General features: G+C 51.4%; 6 protein-coding genes across 6 annotated transcripts; 2 read left to right on the top strand and 4 right to left on the bottom strand.

Annotated features, from left to right (window-relative positions):
* Positions 1-322: 322 nt before the first annotated feature.
* hxt8 (putative MFS monosaccharide transporter (Hxt8)) lies at positions 323-2,501 on the bottom strand (the record flags this gene model as incomplete). Its single annotated transcript, XM_025631110.1, has 11 exons — positions 323-458; positions 557-662; positions 769-882; positions 945-1,084; positions 1,148-1,277; positions 1,395-1,450; positions 1,509-1,937; positions 2,000-2,190; positions 2,239-2,300; positions 2,354-2,381; positions 2,442-2,501. The coding sequence occupies 11 exons, from the start codon at positions 2,499-2,501 to the stop codon at positions 323-325; spliced, it is 1,452 nt and encodes a 483-aa protein (XP_025495677.1).
* A 1,710-nt stretch (positions 2,502-4,211) lies between these two features.
* On the bottom strand, positions 4,212-6,642 carry BO82DRAFT_381011 (60S ribosomal eL42 domain-containing protein; the record flags this gene model as incomplete). Its single annotated transcript, XM_025637806.1, has 6 exons — positions 4,212-4,251; positions 4,314-4,498; positions 4,586-4,678; positions 5,587-6,140; positions 6,244-6,511; positions 6,577-6,642. The coding sequence occupies 6 exons, from the start codon at positions 6,640-6,642 to the stop codon at positions 4,212-4,214; spliced, it is 1,206 nt and encodes a 401-aa protein (XP_025495676.1).
* A 708-nt stretch (positions 6,643-7,350) lies between these two features.
* Positions 7,351-7,861, top strand: BO82DRAFT_275272 (NEDD8 family protein RUB1; the record flags this gene model as incomplete). Its single annotated transcript, XM_025631107.1, has 3 exons — positions 7,351-7,416; positions 7,610-7,692; positions 7,777-7,861. Coding segments are annotated over 3 exons (234 nt in total), but the record flags the coding sequence as incomplete, so codon positions are not given.
* Positions 7,862-8,338: 477 nt separating this feature from the next.
* BO82DRAFT_351293 (elongin A domain-containing protein) lies at positions 8,339-10,136 on the bottom strand. The gene is made up of 3 exons (XM_025634390.1): positions 9,882-10,136; positions 9,741-9,817; positions 8,339-9,669 (listed from the first exon to the last, which is right to left on the bottom strand). Exons 1-3 carry the CDS (start codon positions 9,937-9,939, stop codon positions 8,827-8,829), a joined length of 978 nt encoding a protein of 325 aa, XP_025495674.1. The 5' UTR covers positions 9,940-10,136; the 3' UTR covers positions 8,339-8,826.
* A 181-nt stretch (positions 10,137-10,317) lies between these two features.
* On the top strand, positions 10,318-11,372 carry BO82DRAFT_351292 (putative tubulin-specific chaperone Rbl2). Its single transcript, XM_025634389.1, has 4 exons — positions 10,318-10,470; positions 10,711-10,891; positions 10,951-11,037; positions 11,094-11,372. Exons 2-4 carry the CDS (start codon positions 10,724-10,726, stop codon positions 11,193-11,195), a joined length of 357 nt encoding a protein of 118 aa, XP_025495673.1. The 5' UTR covers positions 10,318-10,470; positions 10,711-10,723; the 3' UTR covers positions 11,196-11,372.
* On the bottom strand, positions 11,103-12,512 carry BO82DRAFT_429459 (uncharacterized protein). Its single transcript, XM_025640537.1, has 2 exons — positions 12,410-12,512; positions 11,103-12,321 (listed from the first exon to the last, which is right to left on the bottom strand). Exons 1-2 carry the CDS (start codon positions 12,453-12,455, stop codon positions 11,363-11,365), a joined length of 1,005 nt encoding a protein of 334 aa, XP_025495672.1. The 5' UTR covers positions 12,456-12,512; the 3' UTR covers positions 11,103-11,362.
* Between the last annotated feature and the right edge of the window lie 4,001 nt (positions 12,513-16,513).

Below are 16,513 nucleotides of genomic sequence, written 5' to 3'. Positions count from 1 at the left end.
GGTATTGGAGAGAAGATGCATCGTTGATGCGAGGGACAAACGGCCAGGCCAGGGCCGGTTCGTGGAAGTCGAAGCTTGAACGTACCATGAGGATTGTGTTTCTTTTGGTTAGCACTGTCTTCTCGCTTTCTCGGTCCAAGGCACATTTCCCACAAGACGTAAAATATCCAGCTGGTTGCTACAACATAACAAATGGAATATTTCCTGGGAACCAGATGAGAAGGAGTTCAATAGTTTTAGACGGTGAGCGGTATAGACACGCGATATTCTCTGGATCTTCTCGTTGCAGGAATCTAGACTTGTTTTTCTACGCCTGGTATCTCTATCCTTCGTAAACAACCTCCACCCGCTGAGAATGGGGCTTCGCATCCGGATCCCCTTCGCCTTGCTCGCCCGCCGCGACCACCTTGTCGCCAAACGACGCGGCAATCTCCTCCAGTGTCTTGCGTTTGGTCTCCCTATTACCCGGCCCGAGCACGTTAGTCATATCGTTTTCGGTATTTCACTTTCGTCTTCACAGGAAGGCAGAAGAACAAGCTCCTGGAGAACGACTTACGGGAAGTAGAGATAGGCGATACCCAAGAAGAACACAGTGCAGGCCACGAAGACGTAGTAGTAGTTCTCGTGGATATTCGCGAAGGCGCTGGGGCCGGCTTCGGTGACTTATCATGAATCAAGGATACCGGTGTCAGTAAATGTTCTGCGGAGCTTTGTGCGGTCTTGTCGTAGCCAAAGAGGGGGTTGGGGGGGGGCGGGGGGATATCCTACTTGCGACGTTGACTATAAAGTGAGATGCTGCGGCCAGTCCCATGATCTTGCTACGAAGCGCAATGGGCAGAACCTCGGCGCCGTATAGCCAGGTGGTACTGTTAAGCATGCCATCTGTACAGGGTCGTGAGTATTATAGATTGTAGATATGGATTGCGTTCGTCTGCGGGACATACAGTAGACCACCACGAACAGGTAGATTCCCAGGATGGCAAAGCCTTTCCCAACTCTATTGTTCGTATTCTGGAATTCCCGCTGCATAACAGCGGCATATATCTCTATGATGATGATTCCGGCGAGGCCGGCTAGGATCATACTTTGTTTGGTCAGTGTTTAGGGTGGCTGGAATTTTGTGGGTTCGGTTGGGCTGGAGACATACTTGCGACGACCCCATTGATCCGTGAGGTACTTTGTGGTGAGGCAATTGGTTATAAACGCGACGGTGCCGTATACAGCAGCTAAGGCCAGGATGGTATGGGAGTCGATTCCGAGGGATTTGTAGAGAGTTGCTGGTTCAAGACCATCAGTATTCGTCATTGGAGGGGGAGTATGGGCCGGTAAGAACACGCACTTTGGTAGTACTAGGGCTCTATTAGCATCATATCTCCATCAGGCTTGTGAGAGACATACCTGGATGACGTTCACGCCGGTAAGACTCGTCATTGTCTGCACGGCAATCGAGCTATTCGACCGAGTCAGTGGAGTCAAGCCTTCCTCGTATATCTTGCACATGGACCTACACTAATGCGCGTCGTCGAAACATGCGGAAGATCTCTTTATAGGAGGTTATCTCTCTCTCCGTCTCGTATTGGATTTGCGCGACCATCTCCAAAAACTCCTGGTGAGCCTCGTCCGGACGTAAATCCCGTCGGCCTTTGATGAACTCGCTGCGCGCCTTCTCAATCTGACCTACTCGAATCAAGTGGCGTGGAGAGTCGGGCATGAAGGTGACCAGTCCGGCGAACATGATGATACCCCACGGGACTTGAATCGCCAGAGGAACCCTCCACTGCACCTGACCATATGGTGCATAGCTACAGGCGTATCCGACCCAGTTCGAAGCCATCGTTCCGAATGCGATGCCGCAGCCTGAGATACCCCCAATCAAGCCGCGATAACGAGGGGATGATATCTCGCTAAGATATATCGGGACTGTAGCGACCATTCCGCTATCAACGCCATGATCAGTTCCGTCCTCGATTGTCGGTTCACGTGCCCGAGTACGACTCACCCAACAGCATAACCGGCCAACAGGCGGCCAGCAAGGAACATTCCGATATTTACAGCCGCAGTCTGGATGACTGTTCCGATGGTGACAACAATACACGACAATTCCATAAATCGGAGTCGACCTAGTTTATCTCCGATTGCAGTCTGAGTGAGCGCACCGACTGCTTCGCCAGCGATGTACACTGACACAACCTAGACGAAGATTAGATATAGAAGTCGAAAAAGGTCTTCCTGACTTACGGCTCCTGTCAGGCCATTCGACGGGTGGTTCATGTAGTCAATCCAGCTTTCATGGGCGATTGCTGAAGAACCGTTAGCTGTTGTCGTAGAGGGTCGCACCACTGGGGTCTCTCACTTGTCGTAGCGATGCCTGTGTCAAACCCCTAGAAATGGCCTATGTTAGCGACAAGACAGCCCACAGACGCGACGCAAGCCTGCCTTACAAACAAGAACGTTCCGATTGCAGCAAATATTGCCACACCGAAAGCATACCAGACCGCCATTTTGTCACAGAAAAAGGGATTGAAGCCGAAGAGAGACTAGTATCACGCATATTCGAGCGTGCCAGCGAAGAGGTGACGCGTGAAAGTGCTGGCGTGCGGATATATAGCTGCACGGGCATGAGCCGAGGGTGTACTTGTACGACGTCAACGTCGACTCGGAGGATGGCCGAGCAATGACGACCAATCCGGGGTATGAAGTTGGGGAAGCGGGCCAGAGTTTGATGACCCCGTATTCTGTAGATCAGACTTCAATCATGCCAGTCGCAAAGCCGCCAGTTTCCCCGCATTCGACGGAAAGTATGGCTTGGAGTTAGTTGTTCGGTAGTTGATGGCCCGAGAGGTGATGTTGCGTGTCTTGCATCGTGGTAGAGACTTTGTTGTGGTTTCTGTAAGAGATGAGTTCAGAATGATATGATGGCAGGATAGAAGAGCATTTGTTAATAACGACGATGGCGGGTTCAAGGGAAGTCATGAAGTCACATCTGCAGATAAGTGCATGGACAATCGAAGTAGCGAGTGGGCCGATGGATAAATCCCTTGAAATGCGGGGGATCCCATCCCGCCCCCCGTGACAACCTGGATTGGCGTGGGGGTGACTGGATTGATCCAACATAGTAATTGCCATTAGAATGAACTTTGGTCTTACCATCAACTGGATATTTCTGGTGAGAAATTGTGGTAGACACCATAGTCTTACTCGCACGCAATACTTATGCTCTCGATTGCAGAGAATATATCCTGTGGTCAGGATGCCCAAGAAGAGCAACATACCGTGCCAGCGCAGTAAAAGACCTTTACAGCAACCTCCACTTGGAGTATAAACCAAAGGCCTAGAGTCTCACCAGCCTGAAGCAAAGAAGCAATCTCTACGAGTTCTCAATAATACTTTCATAACATACACATGTACTGCCCACCTGCAGTTCATAGAGTACCCTCAAAACATCCCCCACTAAACCAAAACCAGATACCACCCGAATCCAGTCTAGCGCACGAAACAAGCGAGGCTAGCAGCACTAGCGTCCTTTCGCCTCGGAGTCTTCCTATAAAAGGTCCATCCGCCCGGCACCCTTTTAGGATTTTTTCTTCTTTTCTTTTCCAGCTCTCTTTGCCTTTTGGCTTAGATCAAGTGTAGTATCTGTTCTTTTCAGTTTAATCTCTGAAAGTGTTCTAAGGAACACAACATTGATTAATCTTATTTTTGTACCCTGCAGTCTGACCTCTGTGCTTGCGCATGTTGGACTGCACAGTGTCATCGGGCCTACACTACCCCCGATCGACGCGAACCCCCCTTTTTTTCATCAATTTGGCCGGCTTGTCCGACTGGTTGGAGAAGGAAGTTTTCTTAGTAGTACTCGGTATCTTTTTGTGTCCGGTAGTGGGTGAATCCTGCGAAGTAGAAGTGCTCTTGGTTTCTCGTTGTCAGTGTAAGCTGTATCTTCGCCCGGGTAGATCGTCTTAGTGGTTGCGAGGCCTGGAGGCACGAGTATGCGATCAACCATTCCATATCATACTCTCATAGATCTACAAATGCTGCTACGCAGGATCAGGAACACGCGGGTAATTTCGTCAAGAGACTCGTCAACTAGGAGTCATATATTCTTTTTTTCTTTTGAATATGAGGACCCTATTTCATTTTCCATTGCCATTGTCATATGCCACCGCCGGATTAGCAATGCAGGAAACCCAGAGCCGAACAAGAAAATCGCAAATCTAGAAGACAAGAGCAGCACCCTTGGTCTTCTTGTCACCACTGTTGGTCGAGATCGATTAGCATCTGCTGAGAGGAAGGGCGCGAAGTCAGGCGGAACATACCCAAGCTCGAAGTGCTTGCAGCGCTTCAGGGAGAGCTGCTTCTTCTGCTTGCAAGCAGTGCACTCAAGACGGAGGACGATCTTCTTGGTAGTCTTGGCCTTCTTGTGGAAGACGGGCTTGGTCTGACCACCGTAACCGCTCTGCTTCCGATCATAACGACGCTTACCCTGGGCGAACAGGGAGGCCTAGAGGGAGATCACAAATTCTTGCGTCAGTACGCCGCTCGTGTTCGAAAAGTTTCCTCAGAGGCGAGGCGGGGTGGTGCTATTCACCTTGCCAGCCTTGTACTGGGTGACCTTGTGCTGGGTGTGCTTCTTGCACTCCTTGCCCTTGCAGTAAGTCCGGCGGGTTTTCGGAACGTTGACCTGAATTCGAGAGAAATAATGGATCAGCCTCTGCGGGTGAAGAGATGTCACTGGACGGCAAGTATAGTGTGTTCCCGGGTGTCTTTCGTGGTCTTGTCGGTCGGCGAGTGGCGCGGCGTTGAAATTGGGGGATATCGAGCATTGATCGCTGTATTCAGGCAATAGCGAAAACTTTTTGGCATATCTTTCTTGTTGCAGGCCGATACTCTCGTCCGGATCACACAATTTCGTTCGATCGTCTCACGCCACAAATTGTCACTTCGAAATTGCCATGTCGGATGATTCTTCATTGCCGGCCATTTTTGTCATCTTCTTGGGGGTGCCATAACTGTCGGTCGCAGGCGATTCGTACGGGCTCGTAGCTGGGAATCCGTCCATCGGAGAAGTTTCGAATATCGCCATCTCGCCCTCCCAACATGTGCCGATTTGTCGAACAAAAATTCTCGGACGCCCGGGAACACGGAAACAAAGGTGAGAAATCAACAGGACAACATCCTTACCATTTTGACTGATTTGGCCGGATCGCGAACTTGGTGGTCGTTGATAGTCTCTTGTCGGGGAGGATCAAGTCGGGCTGGCGGCGGTGCGGTGGGTTGTGGGATTTCGTTCGCTTAGGGTGCGGCCTAACCGCGTTTGTGTGTCAGCAGCCAAGACTGACTATCTAGTGCCTCAGGCAACGATACGTAGTGGCTGTCGGCCCTCTTCCGCTTCGTTATCATTTCAATCCTAAGGTATGAAACAGACCATAATAACAGCCTCAATCAATAACTTTACGGGAAGGTTAGCAACCTCTATCGGAGTCTGCTTCATGAGTCTCTATCTCAAAAGCCTTTCCCTACGTAGGCACACTCTCCGCCGCCATAGAATGACCTCCCAATACAGATTTCCAGCCCTCGCTCCTGTCCAACGACCCACTCGCCTTTCCGAGGTATGGGCTCTCCTCGTTCACGGGGCCAATATTCCGCCCGGAGCCTCTCATTGATTGACTCAGTCTTCCTAATCAGTAAGGCAACTTGATTGGTATCGACCTTTTCTACCCCGTCTGGACCAGGCCTCTCCAGCAAGAACCCCTCGCGAGTAATGAATCGTGCGATGGTAATATGCGCCGACGGCGCAATGTACCTGGGCTTCATCGGCAGTCCGATTGCCGCAATCTGCGCGGAGACGTCTCTTCGTAGATGGTGATACGTATACTGCTCGTTCTGGTATTCTTTCTCGTGGAAATGGCCTATCATGTCTCCGCTAGCTTCAGGGACGAAACTCAGCGCCATTGCCGTCGCATCGTAGCTAATCACCGGCTTGAATAGCCGAGGGCGATGATGAAAGGTGCAGTCCGTCAACTGCGGGATGATCCCACTGCGCTGCAGACGAGTGACCAGGTCATCTATCTCTGGCTCCGTCCGGCAACTAGCGATCTCCAGAGTGGTCATGTGTAGATAGTTTGGAGGTGTAAACCAGAGGCCTAGCCAGCGTTGCATACTCAAATCAGTATTCGTACTCGGCGACTGAGCCTAGGGATACTCCAAAGGGTGGGCGTAAGCGGCAGGTGGGTGGGATGCACGAACTTGGAGCAACATCCCCGATCTCTCGTTGGATCTCAGCCACTAGGTCTCGAATATGCTGCGGTGGACGAGCGAGAATGGTTAAGCTGTGTCGGGGGTCAATGAACGGTGCTGTCGCAGTGCTACTCTGTTCATCATTGTTTGCTTCTTCGTGCAGGCGTGCAAGAATATCGTCGACCTGCCAGCCGGAGAAACTGGGATCGAGCAGCCGTTCCTTTTGTTGGACGTTTCGGTTGGTTCGATGTGCTTCGTAGTGAGCTTGGATTTGTGTCTGTCAACAACGGATCAGTGTGCCTGGTTCGAGGCTCTAGCCATGGAAACCTCCTGGGCGAATACCGGGTCATTATGGCATTCCGTAAGGAGTCCATTGAACGGGTTGGATGTTTGGTCGGTGGTACTCATTTTCTTGAATCAAGTATAGAAGGTGAAGAAAGGCAAGTCTAAATAGTGAGTTGCGTTGGAGCTTACGAAGAATCGAAACTGTAGGGATGGATCGTTGGGTGCCACTCAGTGCCGCTAGTTGCTATATATAACAGTCTAGTCTACAAACTTCAGCACAAGGCCGGCAAAGGTCGTTGATAATATGCTCGAGCCATCCTCTCTTCATTATCGTCATTCCAGTATCCATCAAACAGAATGGCTCCTTACTGACCACTCGTAGGAAAGTGTCAACGATTTGACAAAGAGCAGAATCCCTGTGTAGCTGCTGGCTCTTATGAGTATCCAATGCATTATGATTGTTGCTCTCGCCGGGCCTCTTCCCCTTCCCAAGTCCGATGCCCCACCAGAAAGCGACCCCGCCGCGGCTTTCCGTCACGGAAACAGCCCTCCTCCATCTTGAGTTACTGCTTACTACCCCAACTCACCTCGCATACCCGGACAGGAGTCTTCTTGCGCTGCGCGATCGCAACAATCCTCCACTACAACCCGATCCTCCACCATCAGACCGTCCGCACTCTCAAAATGTTGATCAAGTGAGTGAGCCGGCGGGGCGCCGTCGAGCCCGGGCCCGACATCTCCACTCCCAAAGCCCATGACGCAGAGGGAGGAAACAACAAGCCGCCGGGGGCATCGGTCGTGAACCAAACCCAGCTAACCATCGCATTTCCGCTGCAATATAGAGTCCGTACCCTCACCGGCAAGGAGATCGAACTCGACATCGAGCCCGACTACAAGGTACTTACCTACCTAATTCTTCTTACATCCCTCCTCGGCGTGTCTGTGATTCCGTGCGTCGCCGTGTAACGGTGAAGACGACGAGGCAACCAGCCAGCAGACCATCAGCCCAGACTCTCCTCCACGAGAACAATCTCGAAGCTCTCATAAAAATAACGGAAACAACAACTAACCAATCTCCAAACACGTGCAGGTCTCCCGCATAAAAGAACGCGTCGAAGAGAAAGAGGGCATCCCCCCGGTCCAGCAGCGACTGATTTTCGGTGGCAAGCAGATGTACGCCCTGCCCTCACTCTCCCTCCCTCCAACACCATAATCCAAGACCCCGGGAAAAAAACTCACCCGTGCTTCAAAAAACAGGGCCGACGACAAGACCGCCGCAGAATACAACCTCGAAGGTGGCGCCACACTACACCTGGTCCTTGCGCTTCGTGGTGGTCTCTGAACGAAAAAAGGACTGGAGGAAAGGAAGCGAAAGAGAGAAACTGGTTGGTAGCTGTGTGCATGGATAATAATACATCGGTCCTCCCCCGACAGGTTCTATCATCGTCATCGTCGTCATCAACGTCACCATCATACTCATACTCATAATCATGCTCATCTACTCCATTTTCACGCTTCAGGACTGGTTTCCTGGAATGAACATCATCATGGCCGTCTTTTTCAACCCCACAGGCGTATAGATACGAGTCGCGTATATGTCGCTTTCATCCGTGGACTAGCACGATGTTAAGATGTGGCGTAGCAGAAATGCAGTAATACCCCCCTCGTTAAAATCTATGCGGTGTGCGAAGCGCGGTTTCTAATGGACTGGAGAAAGGGTGGGGTTTGGTCGTATGGAAAGGGCGGCTGTGGTTGACAGGTTTGCTGTTGTAGTATGGCCGGGGAAGAAGAATTATATGTGGATCAGGGCCGCAGTGTAGCAGAGGATGTATTAGATTCATAGACCACGTACGAAATATAAGTCCAAACCAGTTCGCCTCAAATCCCAGTCTAGATTTGACCACCACCAGCAGATAGAAAAAGCTCATTACGCCGAACCTAAAGCCAACCAAGTCTAAGTGGGCTTTGGTGGAGAAGAACAAAAGGAAGACAAATAAACGCAAATCATGGGAATGGTATAGGAGCAAATAGAATGACGGTGAAAAAGATGCGAGTATACCGGGCCTTACTGAAAGCCACAGCACGGCTCACGTCCAAGAGTAGTAACTATATGGCTCAAAGAAGGGCTCATTGTCCAACGATCATATACCGACTTATATATCAGTTCAACCTCTCTTCTTCTTCGGTTGGAGGAAAGGATTAGCGGGCGCAGGTCTTTTCCGAACTATAGGAGGACGGGGTCCAGACGCGGTCAAATCACCCGCATTTGTCTATAGCCTAGTCAGTCAAGACCCTAGAACAGAGAATTCAAGTCAGGATCGCAAGGAGGGGGAAACAAACTGTGGGAGGTGATGCCGCCGCTCCTGGGCGTGTGACCCGCGCCGTGTTGGTCTCTAAAGCAGGCGAACTCCCCAGGGTGCCCACTGGTCGTCCGGAGGCTATTGCACGGAGCCGAGCTTCTCTATCCCGGAGGGTGGAATTTACTGCTAGGTTAATCTGGCCTGCAGAGACCGCAGCGCCCTGCAGCCGTGACCGTCCGGGTGCCCTCATAGCTAGGGCTACGTTATCTCGTCGGCGGGGGACGGCAGGCTCGGCAGGACGCCGGTGTTCCTCAACCAAGGACCGTGGAGCCTGTCTGACCTGCGAAGCTCTGTTATTGAGCTGCTTTGTTGGGATAGCCAGCACACTATTGCGCTTCGTGGCCGTGAAAATGCTGTTCTTCTTCTTTGTCTCCCGTGGTACGGAGGGTCGTTCGAATTGCCAGGCAGGCGCACCTACCGGATCCGAGGAGCCCAGCCCAGTCCTCCCGGGAGTGAATACTGGTTTGATGCCGCCCATCTTCCGATCGTAGGAAGCGTAGCGCTGCTTCGCAGTCGGCCTCTGGCCGGGGAGGCGCCGGTCCGTGATGAATTTGGCACTGTGCTTGGCTCTTTCGGAACTGATCCCATCCAGCGCCATCTTCAGTTTCTCTGCATCCTCATCTACTGCCCGTTGCACTTCTTCCTGAAGCTCGCGATATACGTCATACCAGCAATCTGACTTCTCGGGCACGGCATCCCTGTGCGATTCTGGAATGTCCCGCTCGATGAATTCACGCCATATTTCTTCGTCATCGCGCATGAGATGAGGCGACTGGATTTCCAAAGCTCTCTGCAGAATAATGGGCGATCGGTAAGTCTAGAGCCTTCTTCCTATGGTCCGGCGGCGATGTTGCGACTCACCAGTTTCTCGGGACTCTCCACCTTGAGGAGGAACGGACGAGCAAGGGCATAAGGAATGTTTCCAATATCATTGAGGTCTAAGTAGCACCAGTATCAGCGAGCGATCAGAGATCTGAAAGTTGACTCAGGGCCGCGACCCACGTTTGACGTTCCTGATCGCAGTTGCCGTGCAAAGCTGGAGTAATGAGGGCGGCGGCATTGTCTGTCAATCAGGAGCAAAATCATATGATAACCAAGTTCTGGGTATGAGATGTTTATCACATATGACCAGAATGTGAGAGTCGAATGTAGAAGACATATATAAAAAGAAATCTTAAGAGCCTAAACCACCATTGTGAGAGCAGCTCTGACCCATTGGGGTTCTCTGTATGGGCCTTTTGTCGAGCCCGAAGGCGGATGACTACCAGGCAGTGACTCCAACTCAGATCATACACCGTGGACAATGAGCTCATTGGCCCAGTCAGGTGAATAATCCTGACGTACTGCCGGAAGACACCGCCTGCGATGATGCCATGGGCGGTGTGTGCTGGCCACTGCCTCGAACTCCCCTCCTTCCTTCACGTGCTGATACTGTACTAATCATTCAATGCAAACCATGCAAATTGCCGTCCGATAGCATCATATCTGGTGAGGGGGCAGAACAAAGCAATTTACCCAACACTACAAAAGAACATTCTTCATACTCAAATCTGTGATAGCAACGACCTGAAAAGACGTCCATACAATAAAGGTCAGTCTGTCAATGCCTTTGTTAGCTCTCCCCAGAAGTGCCTTAAGAGGATCCCGGAGCTTGAGCTTGTTCAGAGCTCTCCATTCTACAGAGCATCGAGTTCTCTAGTGCGCTGCCTGTCATCTCCCCGAGCTTCAGCCCCAAAAAGGCCTGACCAGTGGATACCCTCAACAGTGTCATGGTCTCTGCAACATGCTAGCATCTGTAGTATACCGATAATCATTTCTAATATCTACATAGATCATTCGTCATAATGGCACCCCGCTCTCAACTAGAGATCGCTACGGCATCTGTCCAGCGCTTGATCAAGGAAGAAGCGTCCTATCACCGCGAGCTACAGCAGCAGACGGAGAGAATCCAGAAGCTCGAGTCTGGCGAGGGTGGTGACGATGAGAACAAGGAGTGGACTCTGAAGCAGGAGGTCTGTACCGCCAACAGATCCCTACGCAAGTGCTGCCACTGACAGTCCTCGTACGACAGCGCCTGGCCCTCGAGGAGACCAGGAAGGTCCTTCCGACCCTGAAGCAGAAGATTGTGGATGCGATCGCTAAGCTTGATCAGTTGCTGGTACGCTGTTCGCTAATCTTTCGATTGATTCTACAAGACTAACTAGCCCTTTACAGATTGAGGAGGGCAAGAAGGGCGCCGAAAGCAATGTCGAGCAGATCAATGCTGCCAAGGAGGCTATCTCCCAGGCCAGAACAGCGGAGCGAGAGATCTCGTAAACCCACTGTTACTAGTTCTGTCTATGCATAAAAGCCCGCCTCGGCAATTATTGTAAAAGTACAACATGGGAAAAGAAAGCAAAATTGCTGTAAATAACAGGCACCGTGAATCCAAACGCCGCCAATTAACTCCGCGCTTAATGTTGGCTCATAAGAGCTTCCGACCATCAAGTAGTATCCATTCTATCTGTCCGATCATCCTGCTCTTCTCCCTCTTCCAGTTCTTCTTGAACCTCGCCCTCGTCCTCCATCGTGGTGTCCAGATCAGGCGAGCGTTTCTCTTCGTCACCCGGGACCGTCACTTGCCGCAAGGGTGACGCCGCACCGGTTGTGCCGGACCTATCCACTTGCAACCCAGCTGACAGACGACCGAGCTCCTCGGGGCTCTGATGCGATGAAGCCAGGCTCTCCGAGTCGTGCCGAGGCGTGTTGGCCCCGCTCGATTTGCCCTTGGACGGTACGTCGCCGTCATCGCCGTCCTCCCCTTCCTGCATCCCCTCCCGGCGCTCCACTTCCTCCTTCTCGTCGCGAATTAAGCGACGCAGCTGCATGCCTTCTTCGACGATGCGCCCGAACTGCTCCCGGCGCTCCGCCCACGTCTGCGCGTATTCCTTGCTTTCCTTCTCCAGATCGGTGATCTCGGCCTGCAGCTTCTGCAGGTTGGCCTGTTGGTCCTCGCGCGGTTTGAGGAGGCGATTGCTGGTGATCCTGTCCGCTAATTCATCGTAGCTTTTCCGCAGCGCCAGCAGCCGCTGCGCCTCCTCCAGCTGAACCCGCAGCTCGGAGGTGTTGTCGCGAACGGACTGCATGGTGTCCAGGATCCCCAGCTTCTCGGTTGCGTACCGCTCGCGTTCCTTCTCGTTACTCGTGAGGAGGAACTGGATGCGCGCGATGCTGATTTCGAAGGCGGCGAAATCCAAGGCGACGTCATCGCGGAACTGGCTCCAGTGCTCGTGCCGTTTTTGCTTCTCGGCCTCCGCAGCTTCGTCGTCCATTCCATCCGGCGGAGGCGTCGGGGGAAGGGTTGTGTTCGAGACGAGGACTGAGTCGTTGTTCAGGAGACGCTTCGAGATCCGCTTGAAGGGCTTTTCTTCGACATTGAGAAGGCGTGACTTGTGGAGTCCATCTGCATGAATTAGCGAAAGTGTCAGTGGATGAAGATGAGAGTGGTGGGTTTTGGAAGGTGAGAGGGGGAAAGAATTGATCTGATTTACCTTCTTCCAACTGATCGAGTAGCCCATAAGATGTATAGGACGCCATTGTGTATGAAGCCGCAAAAGGACTGTGACTTCTAGCCCAGTATTGTTGAGCAGTTCGTGGAGGTGTCGGGGAAAAAGCCGATGCGGCGGCATCAAGTGAGTGAGTGAAGCGGGCGGCAGGGATCCGCGCCAAGCGGAAAGCCAACTTTCCCTCTTTCCACCCGGCCGGCCTTTTTGCTTTCCGCATACTTCGTTGTTTTTTACTGCTACGCATGCAACCTCAGATAGACCTGCGCTTTACTTGACTCAATTTCACTATACTCTAGCATTAAAGCTGGCTCAATCTATCGGTGAGACTCAAATTGAATGCTCTCGAGCTGTTGTCAGAAGTGCTCTCTGATGGGCATCATGGTCTTTTCAGAGTATGCGAGGTAAGTCCATACATGGCCAACTTTAGTATGCAAGCAGCGCATTTCGAATAAGAATAGCAAAAACTGATGTGATGCTCGACAGGCTTCGACAAAGTACTACGCATGTACTGTAGTTGCCTTGCCTTGGAAGGACAGCTTGGACGCTGTCGGAACGGATGGCCATGGCGCTAAGCTCCACTTTATTGAGCTTAAATCATCACGGCCCATTGCGGGTTCCAGCGTACAGTACTTGCAAATGCATGTTCAGAGGCTAAGCTCCACATTCTACTGTTCATATAGGGTCACGCGTGATCCTGTAAGTGCTACAGGAGAGCAGTTACAGAGATCTTGAACGACTGTGCAGTTGCTCCCCGAGCACAGGAGCAGTTGTCAAGTATACTATGGGCTGTGTGATACATTTGTGACCCTATATGACTTGGACTTGTTCATCAAGAGGAATTCAAGGCCGGCCTCTTGTGATGGATGCATCGTTCGGACTTCTGTGCGGAGGTTCTCGCTATGTCCAGCCCTTTGGTTTGCTGAGTCACGAGGAAGAGCCCAGTTTCGAGCTCGAAGGATAGCTGAATCTATGGCTCACAGCGTAGCGGCGACCAGAAACGACTTTCCTTGTACACTTTCGAGGTTTAGCAGGCACGCTTATGCTCGTCTGACCTATCTCGGGTGCTGCGCAAGAGGATTCCCGCCGATGGACATGGGACTGAGTTGAGACTCGGGCACAATATCATGCCACCCGAGTTTCTGCAAGCTAATTTCGTGGTGGCTAGTGCATTGATGTCAAATCTAGGTGCGTCGCCCAGTCACTGCCTTCTTCCAGATATGCTGTCCTCAGAAGTCATCAAAACAATGTGCCGCTTAATATTGAAAGACCTGTGAATCCACTTTCATACAGTTTCTGCCCATACCTAGGAATCGCTCAGGTATCGGTACCATTTACGCCAGGACAAGCAGTATCATGCATGGACCAACTATGATCCAATTCGAATGCCTTATTTCCCGAGCCTCCCGCCTGAAGCCTGTGATGATGATTTGCATATCATGAATCTCAGAATACCCGGAATGATATTGATAGCGAAATGCAAGGCACAGCGCCTGTGGGTCCTCAAGCATACGGGACTGGTATCGATCCGACCTACGTAGATCGACTACTTGTAGTCAAAGCTGTTAGTTGGGTGCTAGAGCAAACAATGTAGTCAGATCGCTTACACAAAGGCGTGCATAGCTGGAGAGAATGTGTGGATCACCAACTTTATCGGCCTATGCTGACAAAATGGCTGTAACTTCAAGCTGGGGAAGAGAGATGGTTTTATAATCCAGTACTTGAATTATGATGGATTGTACTCAATAACTTCAGGTACCTTGATGCCAAGACCGAAGCAGCAAGCTAAACCCGATGTGGTATTGCGTTGTCACCTCCACAGAAGAACCTACCTAACTGGAAGGTACTGACAGACGGACGACGGATTACTACTGCAATTGAAACAATCAACTAGTATTATCTTTCCAACCCCCTGGTTGTTTTGAACACTCCCCATGCTCCCCATGCTCCCCATGATTTTGACTCTACTACTTGCTTTTGATTACAGGCCCGTCGAGGGCTCCTGATAATCTCTCTACCCAGCCTGCTGCCTGTGCATGATTTCTCTAAACACTCTCCCAAATAAGAATCTATTGATTTATTTATTTAAATTAAGCTTACCTCCGGCCCCCCGATAGGAAAAAAGCTGGGGGAAAAACTGCCGCAGTACGCGCGAATGATGCCGAATCGACTAGCGCCAGCTTACACACTATTACTATTCTACTAAGAGCCTGAGGCAATTTGAGTCTTACTGATGGACTTTTCAAGCCAGACATCAGAACATAAATCTTCATTGCACTCTTTCTCGTACCCGCGCCATCGTGATGGCGGAGATGTACTCGGGGCTCCACGTGGGCCAGCGGTTCGGCTCGCTAGAAGAGTTCAAGGCACTGGTACGGACCATCTCCGTGAGGCAACATTGGGAGCTCCGCGTCACAAGAAGCAACAAGAAGAGCGTGGTAATAGGATGTCGCTCATCAAACAATTGTTTCTTTCGGGTCGTCTGTCGTGCAAACAAAAACGCGATCTATATTAGCAGTCTCCAAGACAGTCATAACTGTCGACGCAATGCGACCCCCACATCAAGAACACCGGCTCGCTCGGAGGCTTCGCATGTCCGGTTCCTCCTTTCGGAGATCCCCAAGCTTTTTGATATGAGCCATAAAATCAAGGCCCAAGATGTTGTCGAAGCCATAAAGCGATATCACGGATACGACATATCCATGCGACAAGCGCAACGAGCACTTATTCGGCTACAGCAGAAAGAAGTCCAGAACCAGGGCGAAGAGACCAATACTCATGAGTCCAGTGGTGAAGATCAACAAGACAGTCCTCCATCTCAGATGGAGGCGCAGGCGAGTGACTCGGCCTTTGGCGGTCTTTCCAGCCAACGCTGGATTCATGACAACATCCACTCGGCTCTCATTGATAGCATGCAACAGGGCGAAGCCCATCGCAGTTCTCTCTCGATCTCTCATCTTCACAGTCAACCCGTACAGCCACCCCTTCAGATCCACCCTACCCATCAAGTACCGCACCTACGCCAAATACACCAACCACCCGAGGCTCAATCTCAGGATCAAACCAGTCTCAGCCACGGCATTCATCACCGAACTGATTATGGTGTATCCAGCCCAGGCCAACCGTCTGTTCCAGAGCTCGGACAGCCCAAAATGCAGACTCAGCCTTCGAGTAACGGCCATCCTTCAACACCGCAGGCTATCCTAACAAACTTTAAGATAGAATTTACTTGCACCACATGTGGCGCATTGAACCAGAGCTTCTTCCCTAACCACGGGAATGTCATGGACGGAAGCTTTCTTCCTCAGCATCACGGACCCAACCAGAGTACTACTACCACCGGCGGCGGTCTTTCGGCACAGTCGGTCCAGGGACACGACAGTAACAGCCGTGCTGGAGGGCCCACGGGCTACGAAGGAACCGGCGCGACAGGTACACGTGGCGTACAGCCATCTTGGACGGCAGGTACCCTGGATCTTACACTTGCACATCCACACTCTTAGGTTCGTGTAAAGCTGGAGGCGACACCCCAAGCTGTAACAAATGTTAGTCGCGCTTTGAGACTGGAAATTCCTGTATGAAGCATGTTACACAGCACATCGATTTGCCCATAAACGCGTCAGCACCTGCCCACGGTTACCCAGATTTGACATTGAGCGTATCTTTCGCACTTCAAAGTCTATGGGGTTCCACAGAGAATGAATCCATAAAGTAAGTTCCACCGCATTGAGCTGGGATAATAGAAGCTGCATTCTGAACCGCTGTATCGAGACCCATTTCCCAACAAGGATATACCTAGGGGATTGTCATGCGAGAGGGTATCTCATGCACACCCCATGCCAATCTCTAAGCTCTACAAAATCTCATCTGGGTAGGTCTGCGACTCAAGCCCTAGCAGATCTCGCGACTCAATACTTGGTTAAATTGATCCGCCGGTCTGGTTGATAATCGAACTGATTGATTGCCAACGTCGACTTTAATGAAGAGACCAGGGTGAAGATTTTCCCACAAAGGCAGTTGCAGCTAGCAGAGCAATGCTGTGCGCTGTAGACATTCATTGCGAACAGGTTTCATGAGAAGCCCAGTCTCCGC

Source organism: Aspergillus uvarum (genome assembly GCF_003184745.1).
Source record: "Aspergillus uvarum CBS 121591 unplaced genomic scaffold BO82scaffold_7, whole genome shotgun sequence".
Classification (NCBI taxonomy): domain Eukaryota; kingdom Fungi; phylum Ascomycota; class Eurotiomycetes; order Eurotiales; family Aspergillaceae; genus Aspergillus; species Aspergillus uvarum.
This window is presented reverse-complemented; position numbering and strand designations above follow the sequence as displayed.